General features: G+C 41.3%; 2 protein-coding genes across 2 annotated transcripts; both read left to right on the forward strand.

Moving 5' to 3' along the window:
* Positions 1–10: 10 nt before the first annotated feature.
* LOC102314671 (lysine-specific demethylase 3B) lies at positions 11–3042 on the forward strand. Its single transcript, XM_005952599.3, has 4 exons — positions 11–750; positions 986–1162; positions 1285–1419; positions 2694–3042. Exons 1-4 carry the CDS (start codon positions 649–651, stop codon positions 2799–2801), a joined length of 522 nt encoding a protein of 173 aa, XP_005952661.1. The 5' UTR covers positions 11–648; the 3' UTR covers positions 2802–3042.
* A 1326-nt stretch (positions 3043–4368) lies between these two features.
* On the forward strand, positions 4369–16593 carry LOC102314371 (receptor expression-enhancing protein 2). The gene is made up of 8 exons (XM_005952598.3): positions 4369–5061; positions 6989–7061; positions 10202–10278; positions 10540–10660; positions 10762–10875; positions 12095–12275; positions 13483–13649; positions 14671–16593. The coding sequence occupies exons 1-8, from the start codon at positions 5030–5032 to the stop codon at positions 14740–14742; spliced, it is 837 nt and encodes a 278-aa protein (XP_005952660.1). The 5' UTR covers positions 4369–5029; the 3' UTR covers positions 14743–16593.
* Positions 16594–17440: the final 847 nt, after the last annotated feature.

Raw genomic sequence — 17440 nt, forward strand, 5'->3', positions numbered from 1 at the left:
TAAAAAAGTATTCCTACTGAGACAAGACCAAAAATATCTTTTTAAAAAAACAAACAAGACATTAGAAAGTAAACCTGCCTCTTGATACAGACCTGCTTCAGCAGTTGAGGTACATAAAAGTCATGGTCAGTATTTGAGGAAATACGGTGGTCACAGTTCATTGAAAACCCATGAGCACACAGGCCTGCTGCTTGGCATGCTTGTGTCATGGAAGATGCAGATTCTGAGCTTTTAGTGCACTTCAGAATAAAACTCTTACAGCATTGATGTCCTCTTAGGTCATTTGTCACCAGTTGAGAACTATATCCCTGCACCGTTTCTGCCAAGAAAAAGTCTGTGATGGATGTATATGAATGAAATTGTTCTATTTAAAGAAAAAATATGTAGATTTAGCACTTCCAATCACTGTCCCAGCACTTAGCTTAGTCATTCATGGAAATGGAATCGAGTAAAACACAGTAGTGTTTAAAGTGCTGTGGAAAAATTTAACAATCACAGTGCAAAAGCTAATTTAAAAAGGCCACTAAAAGTCAAATAAACTAACTTCTCTTACAGCTGTTATAGAGACAGTGCTGATTACAGCTGTTGTTTGTTTATGTTTGGTCTCCAGAGGTCTTGACCACCATTGAGGAAGGCGATGTGGATGAAATGACGAAGAGGAGGGTGCACGAGGGAAAGGAGAAGCCTGGAGCTCTCTGGCACATCTATGCTGCCAAGGACGCAGAGAAAATCAGGGAGCTGCTTCGCAAGGTCAGCAAGCCGGCAGATCTGTTTCAGGCTGGCTTGTCGCTAGCTGTAGCCGTAACATTTTGTAACCATAAACTGTGAGGACAGGATTGTCATTGGATAAATAAAACTGGGGTAGAACGATAGCTTGATTTCTGCAGAAGATGATTAAAGTTCACAAACAAAAATTAGCCAGCTGGGGAACTTTAACTTAAAAGCTCATTCTTTCTAAGCAATGGCTTGTCCTGACCTTTCGCAGGTGGGAGAAGAACAAGGTCAAGAGAACCCGCCAGATCACGACCCGATTCATGACCAGAGCTGGTACCTGGACCAGGTGCTCCGCCGCAGGCTCTACGAAGAATATGGCGTCCAGGGTTGGGCCATTGTACAGTTCTTAGGAGATGCTGTATTTATCCCTGCTGGAGCTCCCCACCAGGTCAGACTGTTTTTATATGAAAAGTGGAGCTGTACACATACCCTGTGATTCAACAGACCTGCCTGTTTTTTGTGATTTTTCTCACACCTCCATGAACACATTTGTCCTTTCTGCACACTCAGGTGCACAACCTGTACAGCTGTATCAAGGTGGCGGAGGACTTTGTGTCTCCCGAGCATGTGAGGCACTGTTTCAGGCTGACCCAGGAGTTCAGACACCTGTCCACTACTCACACAAACCATGAAGATAAACTCCAGGTGGGTGTGTTTTTCCTCTCAGTGTGTAGTTTTATGTCTTATTTGGATGGTTTATACTAGAGGACGATGTTTGCTTGTGTCGCTTGAAGCTGTAGGCTATAGTTTACTTAACTCTGTGTTCACAGTTTTATGATCTTTTTATTGGAACAAAGAGTTTATTAGTTGCTGACAGTTATTTAAAAACTATAAAATTAAGATTGGTTACCAGTATGTCATCTATAAACTGGGGCTGAAGCCTGAGAAGCATTATAAAGTGTTAAAAATTGAAGGGTTTAAAGAAACAGGCACAATTTATATTGTTCACCTTTCATACACTCTTGTGTCTGTTTTGTTAACCCTTGTGTATATATATACACACTCAGCGGACACTTCATTAGTTACACCTGGCTGGTAATGGGGTTGTCTTTAGATTAGTTTTAATTTTTCATGGCATAGATTCAACAAGGTGCTGGAAACATTCCTCAGATTTTCATTCACATTGACATGACAGCATCACACAGTTTCTACATCCATGACGGGAATCTTCTGTTCTACCACATCAGGTGCTCTATTGGATTGGGATCTGTTAACTGTGGAGGTTGTTTGAGTGCAGTGAACTCTTGGTCATGTTTGAAAAACCTGTTTGAGATGATTAGTGCTTTGTGAGATTGCTTCAGTGTTGCTCAGCTAGTACTGAGTGGCTTAAAGTTGGATGGATCCATGTTTTCATGCTCTTTGAAATTCTGACTTTTTCAGACCCGTTCCCTGTAAGCTCAGGAGATTGTTGTGTGGGAAAATCCCAGCAGATAAATGTTTAAAGTCACCTAAATCACCTTTCTTGCCCATTCAGATACTCAGTTTGACCATGTCTACACACGTAGCTCCACTGAATTACTGCCATGTAATTGGCTGATTGGATATTTGCATTAACCAGCAGCTGAACAGGTGTAACAAAGTGATCAGTGAGTGTATACACTGTTACAAAGGTGGATGTTTATATTAGAGGCCATTCTTCACTATAACGCAGCAGCATGTTTATAGAGTTCTCACTGGGAAAAGCTGATTGTTCTGTCTCTGTTTTATAGTCAAACACAGCACAGCATGTGTTTACATATAACAATGCTATGTTTTTGTTAAATAAAAGGAAAAGCACGATGATACTCTTCAAAGTAAGATAATAAAAGAACTTTTTTTTTTCTCACAGCAGCATTGAAAAGTTATCATTTCTTATCGGTGTGAGGTGTTTTGTGTCTGGTGTTGTCTCACCACTGTTTTGTTGTATTTTTTACCCTCAGGTGAAGAACATCATCTATCACGCAGTGAAGGACGCCATTGGGACGCTGAAGGCCCACGAATCCAAACTAACGCGCCCTTACTCGTCTCCTCAAACCGCTGGCCTCTGAAGACCACTCCACTACATGCACACAGCGCATACATTTCATACCTACATAAACAAGTACCAGCTGCACAGCGCAGAGTACAGAGATAGTGTAGGTTGTTTTGGGGGCAGTGAAGGTTTGTGTGGGAAGACTGTACATTTGATTGGATGGGGAGGGATGAATCAGCGCTTCGATGAAGGAAGTCCTTTATCGCTGTTACACAGTACGCTCAAACTTGTCTAGTTGTTTTCCTTTTTTTTTTTTTCTGATTTTGGTTAACTCTGTATTTAAGGTCAGTGTGTTTGTTCTGTTTTCATTGTACATGTAAGACGTGAGAGTAAGGGAGGTAAAAGCTGACGTGCCTTTGAAGCAGAGGTTCAGCTACAATATAAGCAACTGACAAAAATGTGAGTACTGGGCTAACTTTCCTATTTTGATGACATTGATATTATCTTTCTTCAATAGGAGCGAGGTTAACCTGTTTTTTGTAGATTTTTTTTTTTTCTGTTTAAGTTTTTAAACAGCTGATTGTTTCTGCCCTCTGTGGCTGAAATGAATTTGTGAAAACAGCCAGTCAAGGGAAGCAGACCAAAGTTTTGTATTTTTAGTTTTCTTATTTCACTTTTAGAGTAAGAAGTCTTTTTTTTTTAAATTTTTTTTTTATACACCACAAGGTAATAATTGGTTGGGTGGGGCTTCAAAGGAGGGCAGTTTTTTTTCACTTGTCTTTGTCATGTGGGCTGAATGAACTGCAGACTTCCAACATGGTTCAAGAATCACAATTGCAGCTGAACAGAACTACTGGCCATTAACATTGTATCAATATATATATTGATCTAGCAGTCTGTTTGATTTTTCACAATAAAATTTACAAAAACTGCTGCTTCTCTGATCTTTTTTTTTTTTTTTTAACCCATAAAGCCTCTACCCATGCACCGCTAAGATGTAGATGGTATTAAAATACAAGTTTGCTGGTATCTGATTGCCTGTTTGGTCAAACATCCCAAAACAGAGATGCAGTTCACAGTTATGTTGTGCTCTGCAAAAGTCTTGAGTCACCCATTTCTTTATAATTTGCTGGGAAAATGTAAATTGGGTGCAGTGATACTAAGTATTGTTCAGGAATACTTCCCCAGGCTTCTTAAACAACATTCAGGGATACCTTTTGTTTCGTTCTGTCATGATGATCCCACACTGCTTCAATAATGTTGAGGTTTGGGGCTCTGGGGAGGCCAATCCATGACTGATAGTTCTATTGTGTCTTTACTGCATTGGCAGTATGTTTGCATTGGCTGAAGTGCAGTCCCAAACCAGTCCTTGTTTGACTTGGAAGATGCAACATTGGTAGATCCCTTGGAAATGTTTCATATGTTAGTGTTAAGTGTCTTAATTGAAAACAACACAAACATTCCTCTGACAATGGTCGGGTACAAGGACTGGATTGAAAATCGCTAAAGAAGCAGCCACTTTCAAAAGAAAAACTTTGAAAGACCCACGGGAAGTCTGGTTCCTTAGAGACAAAATATAAAGTAATCAATGGGACTCCACAGGCTACTTTTTGATAAGTTGACCTCTTCACTCAGTTTTCTGCTTAACTGAGTAACTTATCAAATGTTTAAACTCAGTATCTTGTGGGACTGTGTTTAGTGTGTTTACATCTTTAAGTCTTCAGAGAAATGTTGAATCCCTCTCTTATGAGCCTAAATCATTTATCCACAGATCGGTCTCATGGACATAATAAAAAATAATGATCATAAAAAGGAGACCAGCACTGTGTGGGTTTTCACTAGGATAAACCTGGTATGACTGTGCTAGGCTTTGGTCCTTGTCAGTGAGCAGACTGTGATTGCACAGCAAAATTATGAAAGAAAAGGATGAAATCAGTTCTTTAGTAGTTTAATAATGTAGATGACTAAGGTTGTATTGTGCGCCACTGCTGGTTAACTAGGAGGAGCACCATGGGCCACATTTTGAAGCTAAAACTACAGATTTATCAGAGTGACTCTGGCCCTTTAAGAGCCAGTCTTGTTCATCAGCGGTGGTGTTGGTGGTGATAGAGAGCAGAGCAGTCTGGAGCTACACACTGCAGAGCACATCTCCAGCTGCTGTTAGCCTACCTGACGGCACAGCAGCCTTCTGGCTCTCATCACAGCTCGTCCTGGAGGGGAATGGGGGCCACCTAGCCCGCTTACTAGCCGACTAGATTTCCTAGAAGCTGGGGGGAAAGCCTCGAAGGCTGGCGGTCCAGCAAGATGGTATCCTGGATTATCTCGAGGATAGTTGTGTGAGTATGGGCAGGGTTGAATCTGTTTTTTTTATTCTTAAACACCATAACGGCTCCTTTCATCAGCTGTGTGATGCTGAACGCCGACTAGCTAGGCTGTCCGTTTCTTGTCCTTTTTATACATACACTTCACGTGTAGGGGAAAAATAAATACATTAGATATCCTGGCATTCAGAGAGGGGCGTTTAAAGCTCCTGTGTTCAATAACCACCGCCGTTTCTTTAATCAGCACAATGATGCAGCACAATCTGCATCCAGCGCTTGCTAGCCGCTCGTAGCTAACGCGGGCTGGCTAGTCAGTAACTGTAACCACCTGACAGATAATGTGTTGGCAGGGAAAGTGCAGCCTGTTTAACATGCCAGCCTCGCTGCACACAAGTAAACAGACTCCGAGCTGCCAGCCACTGCTTTTTACTTTTAAATAGCCCTCTGTGAATGTAACTAGGCGCCGTACCAACACGAGTTGGTAAAATGTGGTGCAAGGCTAAAGAAGCCCAACAGCCCAGCCAGGGATGTGTGTCCATCCATTCATATGCCACTAGCAGTGGGGCTTAATAAGACGGACAAGCGGTATCAGCAGATCACTTCTAGGCCTCCACCTGAACACGCCACATCCACACTGTGTGGATGACTCAACTAAAGCCAGCTGTCATTATCTTGATCCATTATGCAGACACTTCACAGTGCTGCACCGGTGCTGTCCCATCTCTAGTGAAATGTCCAGATACTGTGTGCTCATCAACTGCTAACCTTAAAGTCGAACATCATGATGCCTTTGGAAGGCCCAGGTGTAGAAATGATGCTTCATCCCTATAAATGTTCTGCTTTTCCTTGATTACATAAGCAAACTGTTACTGTTATTGGCTTCCAGCTGCCTGCATCTTCCACTTCACTACACCTCAGGTAGTCATGTGTCTACTGAAGGCAAACAATGTGACTTGAATATGCATCATAATGCCCGCTGATTATCCAGCACACAAGATTAGTCATTTCTTGTCTTTGTGCTTTAAATGTGCATCTGGCCCAGTTTTTAAAGGGTGGCCAGCCTGTTTCTTTTCTCCTGTTTTTACAGCTAGTTTATTAGTCTAACCTAAAGAAGTGAACACTAAAATATTTCCTAGACTGAACAAGAGGACAGAGTGACCGTAAGGTCAGTAGTGGGCTTTCAATGAGGACACAAAGAGGCACAGGGCGTCTGCTCTGGGAGCCCGCTGGCTCGGAGGCCTGCTACGAGTCATGTCGGCTCACTGTACGGAGCAGCACACATCACTGAGCAGCGTAGTCGAACACTGGGACAGAAGACCTACTTAAGGAAGGGGGGGAAAAAAATAGATGCTAGGCTACCTCTGTAATTGGCATTCAACCTTTATTTACATTAAGGGTTTAAACCCAGCTATTGGTTTGCACTGTAGGCAAACTTGCATGGCCCTTCTGATCTGAGCTCTCCCTGCAGTCGCCTCACTCAGCGTTCAGTATCCTGTCAAATCAGCACATATCAGCACAGTGGCAGAGGATGCGATCAAATGCACATCAAAAACAAGGCTGTGTTTGCACAATGTCCCAGTGTGCACGTGTTCTAACACATGGTGACCCACCCCTGGTGGAAACTGTGTGTTTTTTCCATTTTAGCTCACTGCAGTCTTCCTGACTCCATTACATTGTTTCTACTCATTATCAGGCCACTTTGTTTTGACAAGTCACTGCCCAGCACTTCTTTCGTGGCATCACCATGCGGATTAAAACCACATGCACTTGAGCTCTGCTCAAGTGCATGTCGTCCTTTTGTGTTTCATAGAAGCTCAGAGCAGATGTGGCTGCTGTGTGGGAGTGCGTTTGTGAGGTGTCAGAGTCAACACCCAGAGGCCATGTTCTCTAGCTGAAGCTGAAGCCCCTTCCTCTGACCCAGTCTTGTCTGCTTTTTTTGCAGCCTTGCCTTTGGGACGCTCTACCCGGCGTACTCCTCGTATAAGGCCGTCAAAACGAAGAATGTGAAGGAATATGTGAGTATAACCCCTGGTTACTAAACTTCAGCAAACCATTTTTGAGCTCTGTCTGCTCTGTTTGACCTTTAGGGTGTTTTGCCCTGAGCGCCTGCCAGCTATTTCTCCTCTAATGTGTTGAGAATCAACATGAGGCAGAGAAATGCTCTGTTTCATCAGAGCAAGCTTATTAATTACTTGGAGTAATTTCTGTTGTCATGTTTTCTGCAATGCCCGTTCCGTTTCTTTGGCCGTTATCATTTGAAGACTAACAAAAATAGGAATCATGCTTATGATCGGGGTGTTCCAGACAAGGCTAGAGGCATGGGATTGCAGTTTAACTAGGACACACCAGCCTTCATAAAAGAAGGGCGTTTATGCACCATAAAAACACTAAAAGACGGAACAAATCCTGCACTTTGGATTCTTCCTGATTCTTTTTCCGTTCTGCGTAGATCTTTATGAAGTTCTGATTTATAAACCTGAAGCATTTATTGTGACAGGACCTTAAAATGTGGGACTTAGTTCAGGGTATTTTAACGCTACCCTTGCTAACATTATATGAATTTACATGCAGCTCCTGATAATTGCAGGGTCATGTGGTGCACTGTATTGTGAGAGCCTATCGGGATGAATTGGACTGAGCACTAGACAAGTAGCTGGTTGTTAAAGACAATAAAAGGTTGTCTGTAAAGGTTAAAGCAAATCCTATAATTCGTGTTAGGATGATTAGATGATGTCCCAAAGAGCTTCTTTGGCTATCTGCAATGTTTGGCTTCCTCATTTTTCAAGTGCTTTCAAGTTGAGATCTGGTGACTGTGGTTGAAAGTCCGTGACAGTCGACACTCTTCAGTCTTCTTTTTGGTCTAGTCGTAATTCTTGCAAAGAGATGTGGTTGGGTGATTTATTCAGCTGCTGTAGGAGTCTTTCTAAAAAAAAGAGCACCAACTGAAGGGTTTAGCATGTTAAGCACAGAGTGCACTTGGGTAAAGTTGATGCAGTGGAGGCAAAACCACCCCACAAACATAGTCCCACAAACATGTTTCAGTGTCGGTTTGATCTACATCTACAAATCTTATCTTTTGTAATCTATGAGCTAGGGCAACAGTAACAGAAAAGAAAGGGGGGGGGGCAAATGCACAGGAGTTAACTGGAGAAACAAGAGGAAGACTAGATCACAGCCTAACAAAGATACGGAGAGGAAATCCGGATTAGGAAAATACTCGAATCTCCAAGCAGTCTCTCTCATGGATGCTGAAGGGTCTCTTCAAGCTTTGCTCTGACCTCACCTCTCCGATGGAAACAGGAACACAATCTTCGGCAATTTCATACCCCTATCAGATGGATGCATTATGATCGTGTTCATCACTTGGTGGAAAATACAAATCAAAACAAAACAGGTGCTGCAGCTTCAGAGTATGGTTGGAAAATCTGCGTCAGTGCAGAGTTAGTGCTGGAGAGCTTTACACTTTCACAGCACTCGACATAGTGGACTCTCCATGCAAACACAAGAGGAGTGAGCGGTGTGTGTGTGAGTAGAGGTGTTATTGGGGTTGTTGGAATTTGTCCTAAATTCACACTAGGAAGAGGGGAAATAAGGCGCAGGGGAACTCAGTCGAGACAGAGAATGAAATGCAGAAAGCCCTGAAAACATTCAGAATGAAGTTGGGGCGGTGGGGAGACTAAGATTACAACAATAAACCAGGAAGAAACACTGGAGCATGAAACTGTTTTTACTTTTCAAAATGACTCAAAATTTCAAATCCTCAAACATTCAAATTTTTTTTCATTTTTTCTTTGTCATTTTAGACCCCAGAATGTATTTTGTTTTAATAGTTAAACTTTATTTATTTATTTATTTATTTATTTATTTATTTATTTATTTATTTCACAATTGCAAATGATTCAGACCTGTAAAAATTGTCATATTTTTAAATGGATGTCTGTGCTGGATCCAGCACTGAATAACAGACTGTATTGCATTGCTCAAAATAATTCAGGGGCACAAGTTTAACTCATAAACATGATGTGCCCTCCTGGAGGAGCTTTGAACATGAATGTACCTTTTCATGCTATAATTGGTTACAACGAGTGTAGCAAAAAGCAAAGCTGGACACTGATCAGTCAGGAGAGGATGCTAGACTGTTGTCTGTATCCAGGTGGTCTTGTTGTTGCCTCTCCTGTGGGCCCGTTGAAAGCACCTGCACCTGACTCACAATGGTTTAAGCTTCCTAAATGGACAGATTGATATCCCTGAAGTTTAACTGACTTTTTTAAAAGAAACATATATGATGAGATTCCACATGAATGATTTGCTTTGGTTTAAAGTGAAATAAAGGTTCACTTTATTCAGTCAGTCAGTCTATTGGATGTTTGGACTAAAATCCAAAGGATGAAGATTGTATGAAACCGGCCAACTCTTTAATACGATAATGTTTCATCGTTCGGAAAGTGCCTGGGTTTTTGATCACTGTGGATATTTTTAAACACAGCTGATTGGGGCTCTTCCTGATTACTTCATCACTGCATGAGAGAGAGGTGGGGAGATGGCAGCACTCTGGCCCTCAGCCTAGATTTGCACTGGAGAACAGTCTCCTCCTGGCTGGTTACTATGGCAACCCACCCTCTCAGTCGCTGCTCAGGCAGACGGCCACAGAAGGAGCGAATATGGGGCGGGGAAGTGTGAGAGGGGGAGAGAAGGGAGACGCCATTTTTAGAGCTGCTCTCATCCTCGTTCTTCTCTTGTTTGGCTCATTTCTAACGATCCGAATGATTCGCCGTTTGGTGCATTCTCGGGGCTGCGTCGCCGCGGCCTGTTAATGTCTTTAAATGCACCATTACCACTCAGAGCTGTTCTTATGTTGAATGTATCAGTGTATTTGATGACTGATGATTTATCTGATATTAGCTACAAAGTTAATTTGCCTGTAAATGACCAGTTTAGAAGATGACTCGCATCTCTCTTTGTCTCAGATGTGCCCATGCACAGTGATGTGATGCGAATGGACTGAAGCATGTGTCCGATTTCTGTGTAGGGATGTCTGTGTGCGTAACCTCTGTTTAGTGCCACGTGTCTCAGCACATGCGAACTGGATGCTGTGGTACTATTTTTAATCATGTTCTCTCCCTGTGTGTGTGTGTGTGTGTGTGTGTGTGTCCAGGTGAAGTGGATGATGTACTGGATAGTGTTTGCATTGTTCAGCACAGCAGAAACGGTCACAGACCTGCTCCTATCATGGTGAGTCGGGAGCTGCTTGTGATTGTAACCCTCTTTCTTCACGCGCTTATAATAAATGAACCACTTGTAAAATAAAAAATCAATAGATGCTTTAATGTTCTGCTGCTGATTTTTAATACAATAATCTCTTGAAGGATCTTTTTTGTTTTCTTTTCCTACTTTAGCATCCTAATCTATACACCACTCATGCATACCTTTTGCTCAGTGTGTTGTTTCCTTTACGTCTCTGCCGATTGATTAACTCTGTGTTTAATTATCCAGGTTTCCATTTTACTTCGAGCTAAAGATTGCGTTTGTGATCTGGCTGCTGTCTCCGTACACCAAGGGCTCCAGTGTCCTCTACCGCAAGTTTGTCCACCCCACCCTGTCAAATAAAGAGAAGGTAAAAAGAATAAGTCCACACTGAAATGATATGACTCTTTGTCCTGATGACTCAAAGTGTCGTCTCTAACTCCTCCCTGTGTACTGTCCTTTGTGCTGCAGGAGATAGATGAGTACATTGCGCAGGCCAAAGACAGAAGTTATGAGACCATGATGAAGTTTGGAAAACGGGGTCTCAACCTGGCTGCTAATGCTGCCGTCACTGCAGCCACCAAGGTGACTGTGTTTAAATGTCCCCACATAGATGCCTCTGCTTTTCTGTTTGCATGTGAAATACAAACTTCGGCCAAATGGTAAATAATGTTGTTATTAACTCACTTGTACAGCTAGAAAAGAGGACTGAGATGACTGTCAGTAGTTGAGCTTCCTCTAACGATTAGTCTCATAATTAAGTGGGCTCCGAATTTATTTTCTAAATGAGTTTTTTGTTCTATTCACGGAAGAACATTAACAAACCTCCACCAAGCCAGCTCACTCTCTGGGCAGTATTTTACTTTAATGGGACCTCTTACTGTAATGTACATAATAAAGTGACAGGTCCCTATATATCATCTCTACATCCCCAGATGTGTATGCTTTCAGATAATAGTTTTAAATAGCTCTACATATCATTATTAGCACTTTGGCCTTCAGATCAGTGTATAGCTTTTGAAGGAGAGGTCAGAGGTTGTGACATGATATTTGAAATCTTTTTATTTGTTGACTATACACAACACATTTGTAAGAATCACAGTTTCTAAGGTTTAAGGCTTTTTTGTTGGTTTTCAACCAATAACTAGGATGACCTTTCATGGTGGATGTGCATTTTATGTGACCAGGTGACTGGACTAAATAACTTTTTCTGACTTTCGTCAGATTAGCTGTGCAACTGTAATAGTGAAGCGTGCTATTAAGATACTGAACAGTTGTTCTTGTAAGCTGCGAAACAGGAAGTTGGCGCTACTAAATCATTCTGTACTAAAGGCTTATAGCTGCTGCAGACACTTGTTCTATATTTATAGTAAAGCTTGTTGTTTGTTCCTTAATACAAAATTCCATATTAGTTAAACATGCACTCTCTAACATTTGTCATTTGTCCCAAACACAGGATCACAGATCGCATTTATCAATGTCCTCAAGTATTCACACACATTTGCTTGTAAAGGCAAATATTTTCTGTGCAGCTGCTTTTTATTAAAGCTCCACTTGGATTATTTTCATATTGATTACCCTGTTGATTATTCTGTTTAGTAAGTTAAATAATTGTAGCCAAAATTGGTCATCTCACTTTCCCAGAATCCAAAGTGGGGTCTTCCAAATATTAATCAGCTTCACCACATAATCATTGGCAGATTTGTAAAAAATGAACTTTTGAAAACTGTTTTCTTCTGAGCTCTGAGTAATGGTGGTTTTGCATATCTAATATGCCTGATTTTGTTCCTGCTGTGACGCCCAGGGGCAGGGCGTGTTGTCAGACAAGCTGCGGAGTTTCAGCATGCAGGACCTCACCCTCATCAACGCTGACGATGAGCTGGCTCTGCACACTCCCGATGCCCGCATGAGACGGGACCCCATGGATGAGATGAGCTCAGGCGCGAGCACGCTGCCCCGGGCCAAGAGCACCGCTGCACGGCAGAGTAAGCCCGCACAACACGCATCTCCCACACGACATCAGCAGCAGCTTCAAGTAGAGAAACACGGAGTTGTACAGTGCATGAATACACTCAAGCTGTGTTTGCAGCTTGCTGACTGACCCAGAGCGTGACGACGAAGTCTTCCTTTATTTAACTTCAGAGCAGGACTGGGACTACTTCAGCCAAGTGGAGTCATGTGATTTAAAGCACTGCAGGGTGGGAAGAAAGGGTGGGGAAAGAAGGGTGGCTGAGGGAGGCAGTGCAAAGAGGATCGAGCCGGGGTGAAAACATGTGATTCCAGTGGGAGGGGAGGCTTGGAAGGAGGTCTCTTTGTGTCTCGCTGCACTGCCGGCTGGCTAACTGTGTGGGTACAAGCTGTGAGCTGAATACAGAGAGACACTGAAACAATGAAGTCACGGGGCCGAGTGGTGCATTTTAATATGTACAATGCATTTTTTTTTTCTTTTTGTTCATTTACACATGACTTCTAAAACCAGACTGAAAACAGCTGAAACAAAACACTGAAGTCAGAGTTCAACTGAAATCTGCCGTGGCGTTAGTAAATGAGTAGACCCTAACTTTTATGAACTAGCAAGTTCAAAATTATTTATTTTGGATTACTTTTCTTTTCTTTTTTATTCTAAATGATCTGCAGATCATCACTAAAGTAACGAGTTGTAGCTCCTAAAGTTGCTGTTTGGAATTTTTCTAATTTAACTCAGTAAAACACTTTTTCTATTCTAGATGTCACACAAACAGTTTAGTTTCCTTCCTAATTTAACATTTGCAAAGAAAACTTTGTAATCTAATGGGCCAGTTCTTCTGATTTTATGTCTCCCAAAAGCAAAGGATAAAAATGATTTCACAAGCTAATTTGAGTCTCTGGAAAATGGGTAAATGAAAACAACAAAACAAACACTTAAAAAGATGGAAGTGACTCATTTTTTTTCTCTTTATTTTAAAACTGGTGGCTGTATATTATTAAAAAAATAGATAAATTGAAGTCTCCACTAGGTGGCGCCAAAGGCTCTGTCTGTGATGATGCACTGGTTCAAGGCTACACCAAATAAATCTGTAAATTAAGCAGTTCTGTGGCAGCAGTAAAATGCAGAAGTGTGATGTTTGGTGTCTCTCAGATCATGTGGTGATGTCACTCTGAACACTCAGCTTCTCTCACTGACTGTCCATCAATCTCTGTCCTGTCCTGCAGCTCGCTCTGTGGCAGCCGCGTCCCTTATTGATGACACATCGTCCCAACACAGCTCTGACCTGTCAGACACAAGGACCGAACACTCTGATGAGGATGTGGGAGATAAAGGGCACAAACGCAGTACCAGCGTCAAGGCAACCAAGAAGCCTGCTGCTGCTAAGACAGAGGTAGGGCATACATGCACAAACGCTTTGTAGATTTGTCAATCACAGGGCAATTTTCTTAAATTGTATATTACAACAGTCACTAGCCACTTTAAGTGCACCTTCCAATGCTCATTACCCAGCAACTGCATTTAGCCATGTAGACATGGTCAAGATGACCTGCTGAAGTTCAAACTGAGCATCAGCATGAGGGAAAATGTTGTTTAAGTGACTTTGAAAGTGATTTGTTTGTTTGGTGCCAGATGGGTTGGTCAGAGTATTTCTGAAACTGCTGAGGTTTTCCCACACATTCATCTCTAAGGTTTACAGAGACTGGTCAGAAAAAGAGAAAATATCCAGGGGCTCTACAGTCACCCGATCTCAGTCCTATAGAGCATCTTTGGGATGTGGGGGAATGGGTGTGGACAGAAATCTTCCAGCACCTTGTTGAATCTGTGCCTTGAAGAATTCTGAAGGCAGACGAGGCCCCAGCCCTGTACTAGCAAGGTGTACCTAATAATCTGACCAATAAGTGTAGCATTGTCAGTATTTCCTAATATTTTTTTTCTTCCTCAACAATTAACCTACTTTAATTTGGTAATAGTAATATATGTATTTCGTTACTAATAACACAGTTCATTTCCAATAAAACGGTGATAAATGATTTCATGTTGCACACATTACCTCTTGACCTACATTTAGTTCTGACCCACAGATTACATGTATGCTTTCACAAGCAATTAAGTGGCCTGTGAGTTCATATAATCATACCTGTAATTACACAGGCAAGTGATACTACCTGCACCAACTGTATATACATCAGATGTTCCTGTGGTGTTTTGCAGCATCAACAGTTCACTCAGAAATTGCATGATGCTCTTTATGGAGACTTTGTTTTCACTGTTTACACAGATTAAACATGCTTTGAGCAGCAGTTACAATGCAACTAATACTTGTACTCTTGTTAGTGAAACCACTCATTTTACCAGTCTTTGATTGATCAGCTCTAGTAATCTCTCTCTTTATTTTCTTCTTCTGCGGCCAGACTCAAACCAAGACAGTGAAGAAGCCAGTGAAGAAGAAGACGACAACTAATAACGCAGAGACGCCACCATGAGTCCTGCAGCCCACACATGCACTGGCCTCCACTCGCTCCACCCACAGCCTGCAGTCCCTTCCTCCTGTTTGGTGTCCACACAAGTGCACATATACACTTTACATACATACATACATTCATTTTAAATACAGTTCTGTTAAAGTTACAGGCCCTTGTTTATGTCTCGTTCTCTTTAAAGAGAATTTAGCTGAGATTTAACTGAGACTTTTTTTTTCTTTTTAATTTCACACAGGCCACAGTCTTCAGCTAATCTTGACCTGACCGTGTGATAGAAATCGTCCAAAGTTTCTTTTGAAGCACTGAAAACTGGAACTCTGGGTTCTCAGTATTTTGCCATCATTTTAAACTAAGGAGAAAAAGGCAAAATCTCCTTTGAGGCCTACATTAATTAATGAGTGGATGAGTGTGTCCATCCTTACTGCTGTTAAGCTCAGCACACCTGTCACTCAGGACCAGCCTGTCTTCACTCTTTTACAGCAGTGTATCCTGTCTTTGTTTAATGTTGAACTAATTCTTTTTTCTTTTTTGCGTCCAAAGTTTCATTGTTAGCTTGTCCTCAGTCTGTTTCCTCTGAGTGAGTCTGGCTCTGCCACGTTCAGGTCTCACTCTTTCACGTCACACACAGTGCTGATGATGAATTATTTGTTCAGTGCTGGTTTTGTGATCCTCGGTCTGGACGCTACTCTGAGGTCATATGTAACTATGATCTGTGATGTTAGTAATTAATATGATCAGCTGTGCTCAGCTGGATCTGTGAAGGCAATGCTGCTAATGAGTGATGACTTTCATGCTGGTGTTTTTGAGCTAACTTATCCGCTTTCACTACAAAGGGGATGTTTGTATATCATTTCCTTTCAACATTACAAAGTGACTCAGCACCTCTGCGTTTTCTTTTACTCCTTCTATCCAGCTGTGTGGTGACACTTGACCTGATTATTAGCATTTCTGCACACTGGAAGCTTGGATGGACTACAGAAATATGTGAATAGTGACACAAATAAAACTACTGCGAGTGATTATTTTAGTCTCAGATATGGAGGGAGAGTGAGAGCAGGCTGTGGGTGTTTCTAAAGTTACTGGACTTCTGGTTGTCAGCCACTGCGTTAAGTATACTGAGTACACGAGAGCATGAGGAGGTCAGTGCTCATTACTGCTGTCAGCAGTGTGACTCTTGAACCAGTAGGGGGAGCCAAAGCACACCTCCACTGTTAGCTGAAGTTGCTGAACCACATGTAAACACCAACATGTAAATAGTAACCTTGACTGTATATACAGTATGAGCTTGCTTGCCTTATTCATTCTCTGGGCTTAAATCAGTTTTTAATCATTTCTGTGTATTTTTCATTCTTAGTCTTGACAAATCACATGCTCTGAGACCAGAGGAACCTCAGACTTCAGTAAAGACTTCTGGTAGTAGAAGTGATTATTGAATTTTAAATTAACATGTTTACTTTTCTCCTTGAGACATTTAACTCCATCTCAGTGTAGGGAATCGGCTTGTAAATTTACATTTTATCTTTGGTATTTTAGGGCCAAAACTTGGAAACAAAACTTTTTTTTCCTTCTCCTTAATTTAATGTTTACACTGAATAAAAACACATCACATACTGAAAAGACATTTTGTGTTATGAAGAGAACGTTCTTCATTTTATCTTGTGTCATTTTGAGATATTTATTGCTGATTATTTTGAGTTTAAAATCAGTATTGTATACAGGGACGTTCATTTGTATCTTGTTTGTGTCAGTTATCAAAGCTCCACATCAAAGAGGATAATTTCATGTGCCGGCACAGTGGTACCTAACAAGGTCATGTAATGGTTAATAAAATACTAATAAAGAACATTAAATTTGTCTGTTTCTGTTGATTTTTGTGCAGCTCAAAGCAAATCATCTACACAACAGCCACTAAGTGGGAGTAGCACATTTGTTTCTAGTAATGGCAAAGCCTCTCAGACCTCACTGAAGAAAGACAAACTGATTTTGATGGGGTAGGGTTGTAAAAAATATGTAAACTATATTTTAACTGTGCTTTCAGAAATGTATGTTTTTGTTTGTTTGTTTTTCCCCTAATATCTCATTCATTCATTTCAAAGTCTGCTAGCTCACTCTGGAGCCTCACCCTGTTTCTTGATATAGTTAGTCATAATCTAACCCACATGATGATTCTGTAAACAGAGAGATGATATACACTTTATTATCCGTTTCATCAACAAACTGAGTTTATTTATATAACTTCTATTCACAACAGCGGTCTTAAGACACTGTATATTGTAAGGCAGACCCAGCAATGTTAAGGAGAATATCAGCAATCAGAAAATCTCCTGTGAGCAAGAGATGACAGGAAGGAAGAACTCCCTTTTAACAGGGAGAGATCTCCATCAGAATGAGATTTAGGGAGGAGCAGCCATCTACTTCTACTGGTTGGGTGTTTGTTGTTTTTGTGAAGAGACTATAATGTCTCTTATGGCTGTATAAATCTACATATAAGATGACAAAGAGTTGTTGGAGTACAAACATTTGAATAAAGAACAACTTACTACAAGTAAGGGAGATGCGAGTCTTAGTAACAACAAATAAAAGTAAAAGATCATGAACCAGCTACACAATGGGCTGTTATATTCCAGCTTCAAATGTCAATATTAACCAATATTAATGAACTAAATTCCTAAATGTTGGTTCTGTTCATCCGGACGTATCA

The sequence above is a fragment of the Haplochromis burtoni genome, unplaced genomic scaffold (genome assembly GCF_018398535.1).
Source record: "Haplochromis burtoni strain Fernald_Lab_line unplaced genomic scaffold, NCSU_Asbu1 Contig_1868, whole genome shotgun sequence".
NCBI classification, from domain to species: domain Eukaryota; kingdom Metazoa; phylum Chordata; class Actinopteri; order Cichliformes; family Cichlidae; genus Haplochromis; species Haplochromis burtoni.

Excerpts from the sequence above, each read along its gene's own strand:
- LOC102314671 (XM_005952599.3), top strand. The coding sequence starts at position 649 with ATGACGAAGAGGAGGGTGCACGAGGGAAAGGAGAAGCCTGGAGCTCTC. Across the intron at positions 1,163-1,284 it reads CTGCTGGAGCTCCCCACCAG|GTGCACAACCTGTACAGCTG; the intron begins GTCAGACTGTTT and ends CTGCACACTCAG. Across the intron at positions 1,420-2,693 it reads ACCATGAAGATAAACTCCAG|GTGAAGAACATCATCTATCA; the intron begins GTGGGTGTGTTT and ends TTTTACCCTCAG.
- LOC102314371 (XM_005952598.3), top strand. The coding sequence starts at position 5,030 with ATGGTATCCTGGATTATCTCGAGGATAGTTGT. Across the intron at positions 7,062-10,201 it reads CGAAGAATGTGAAGGAATAT|GTGAAGTGGATGATGTACTG; the intron begins GTGAGTATAACC and ends GTGTGTGTCCAG. Across the intron at positions 10,661-10,761 it reads CCCTGTCAAATAAAGAGAAG|GAGATAGATGAGTACATTGC; the intron begins GTAAAAAGAATA and ends TTTGTGCTGCAG.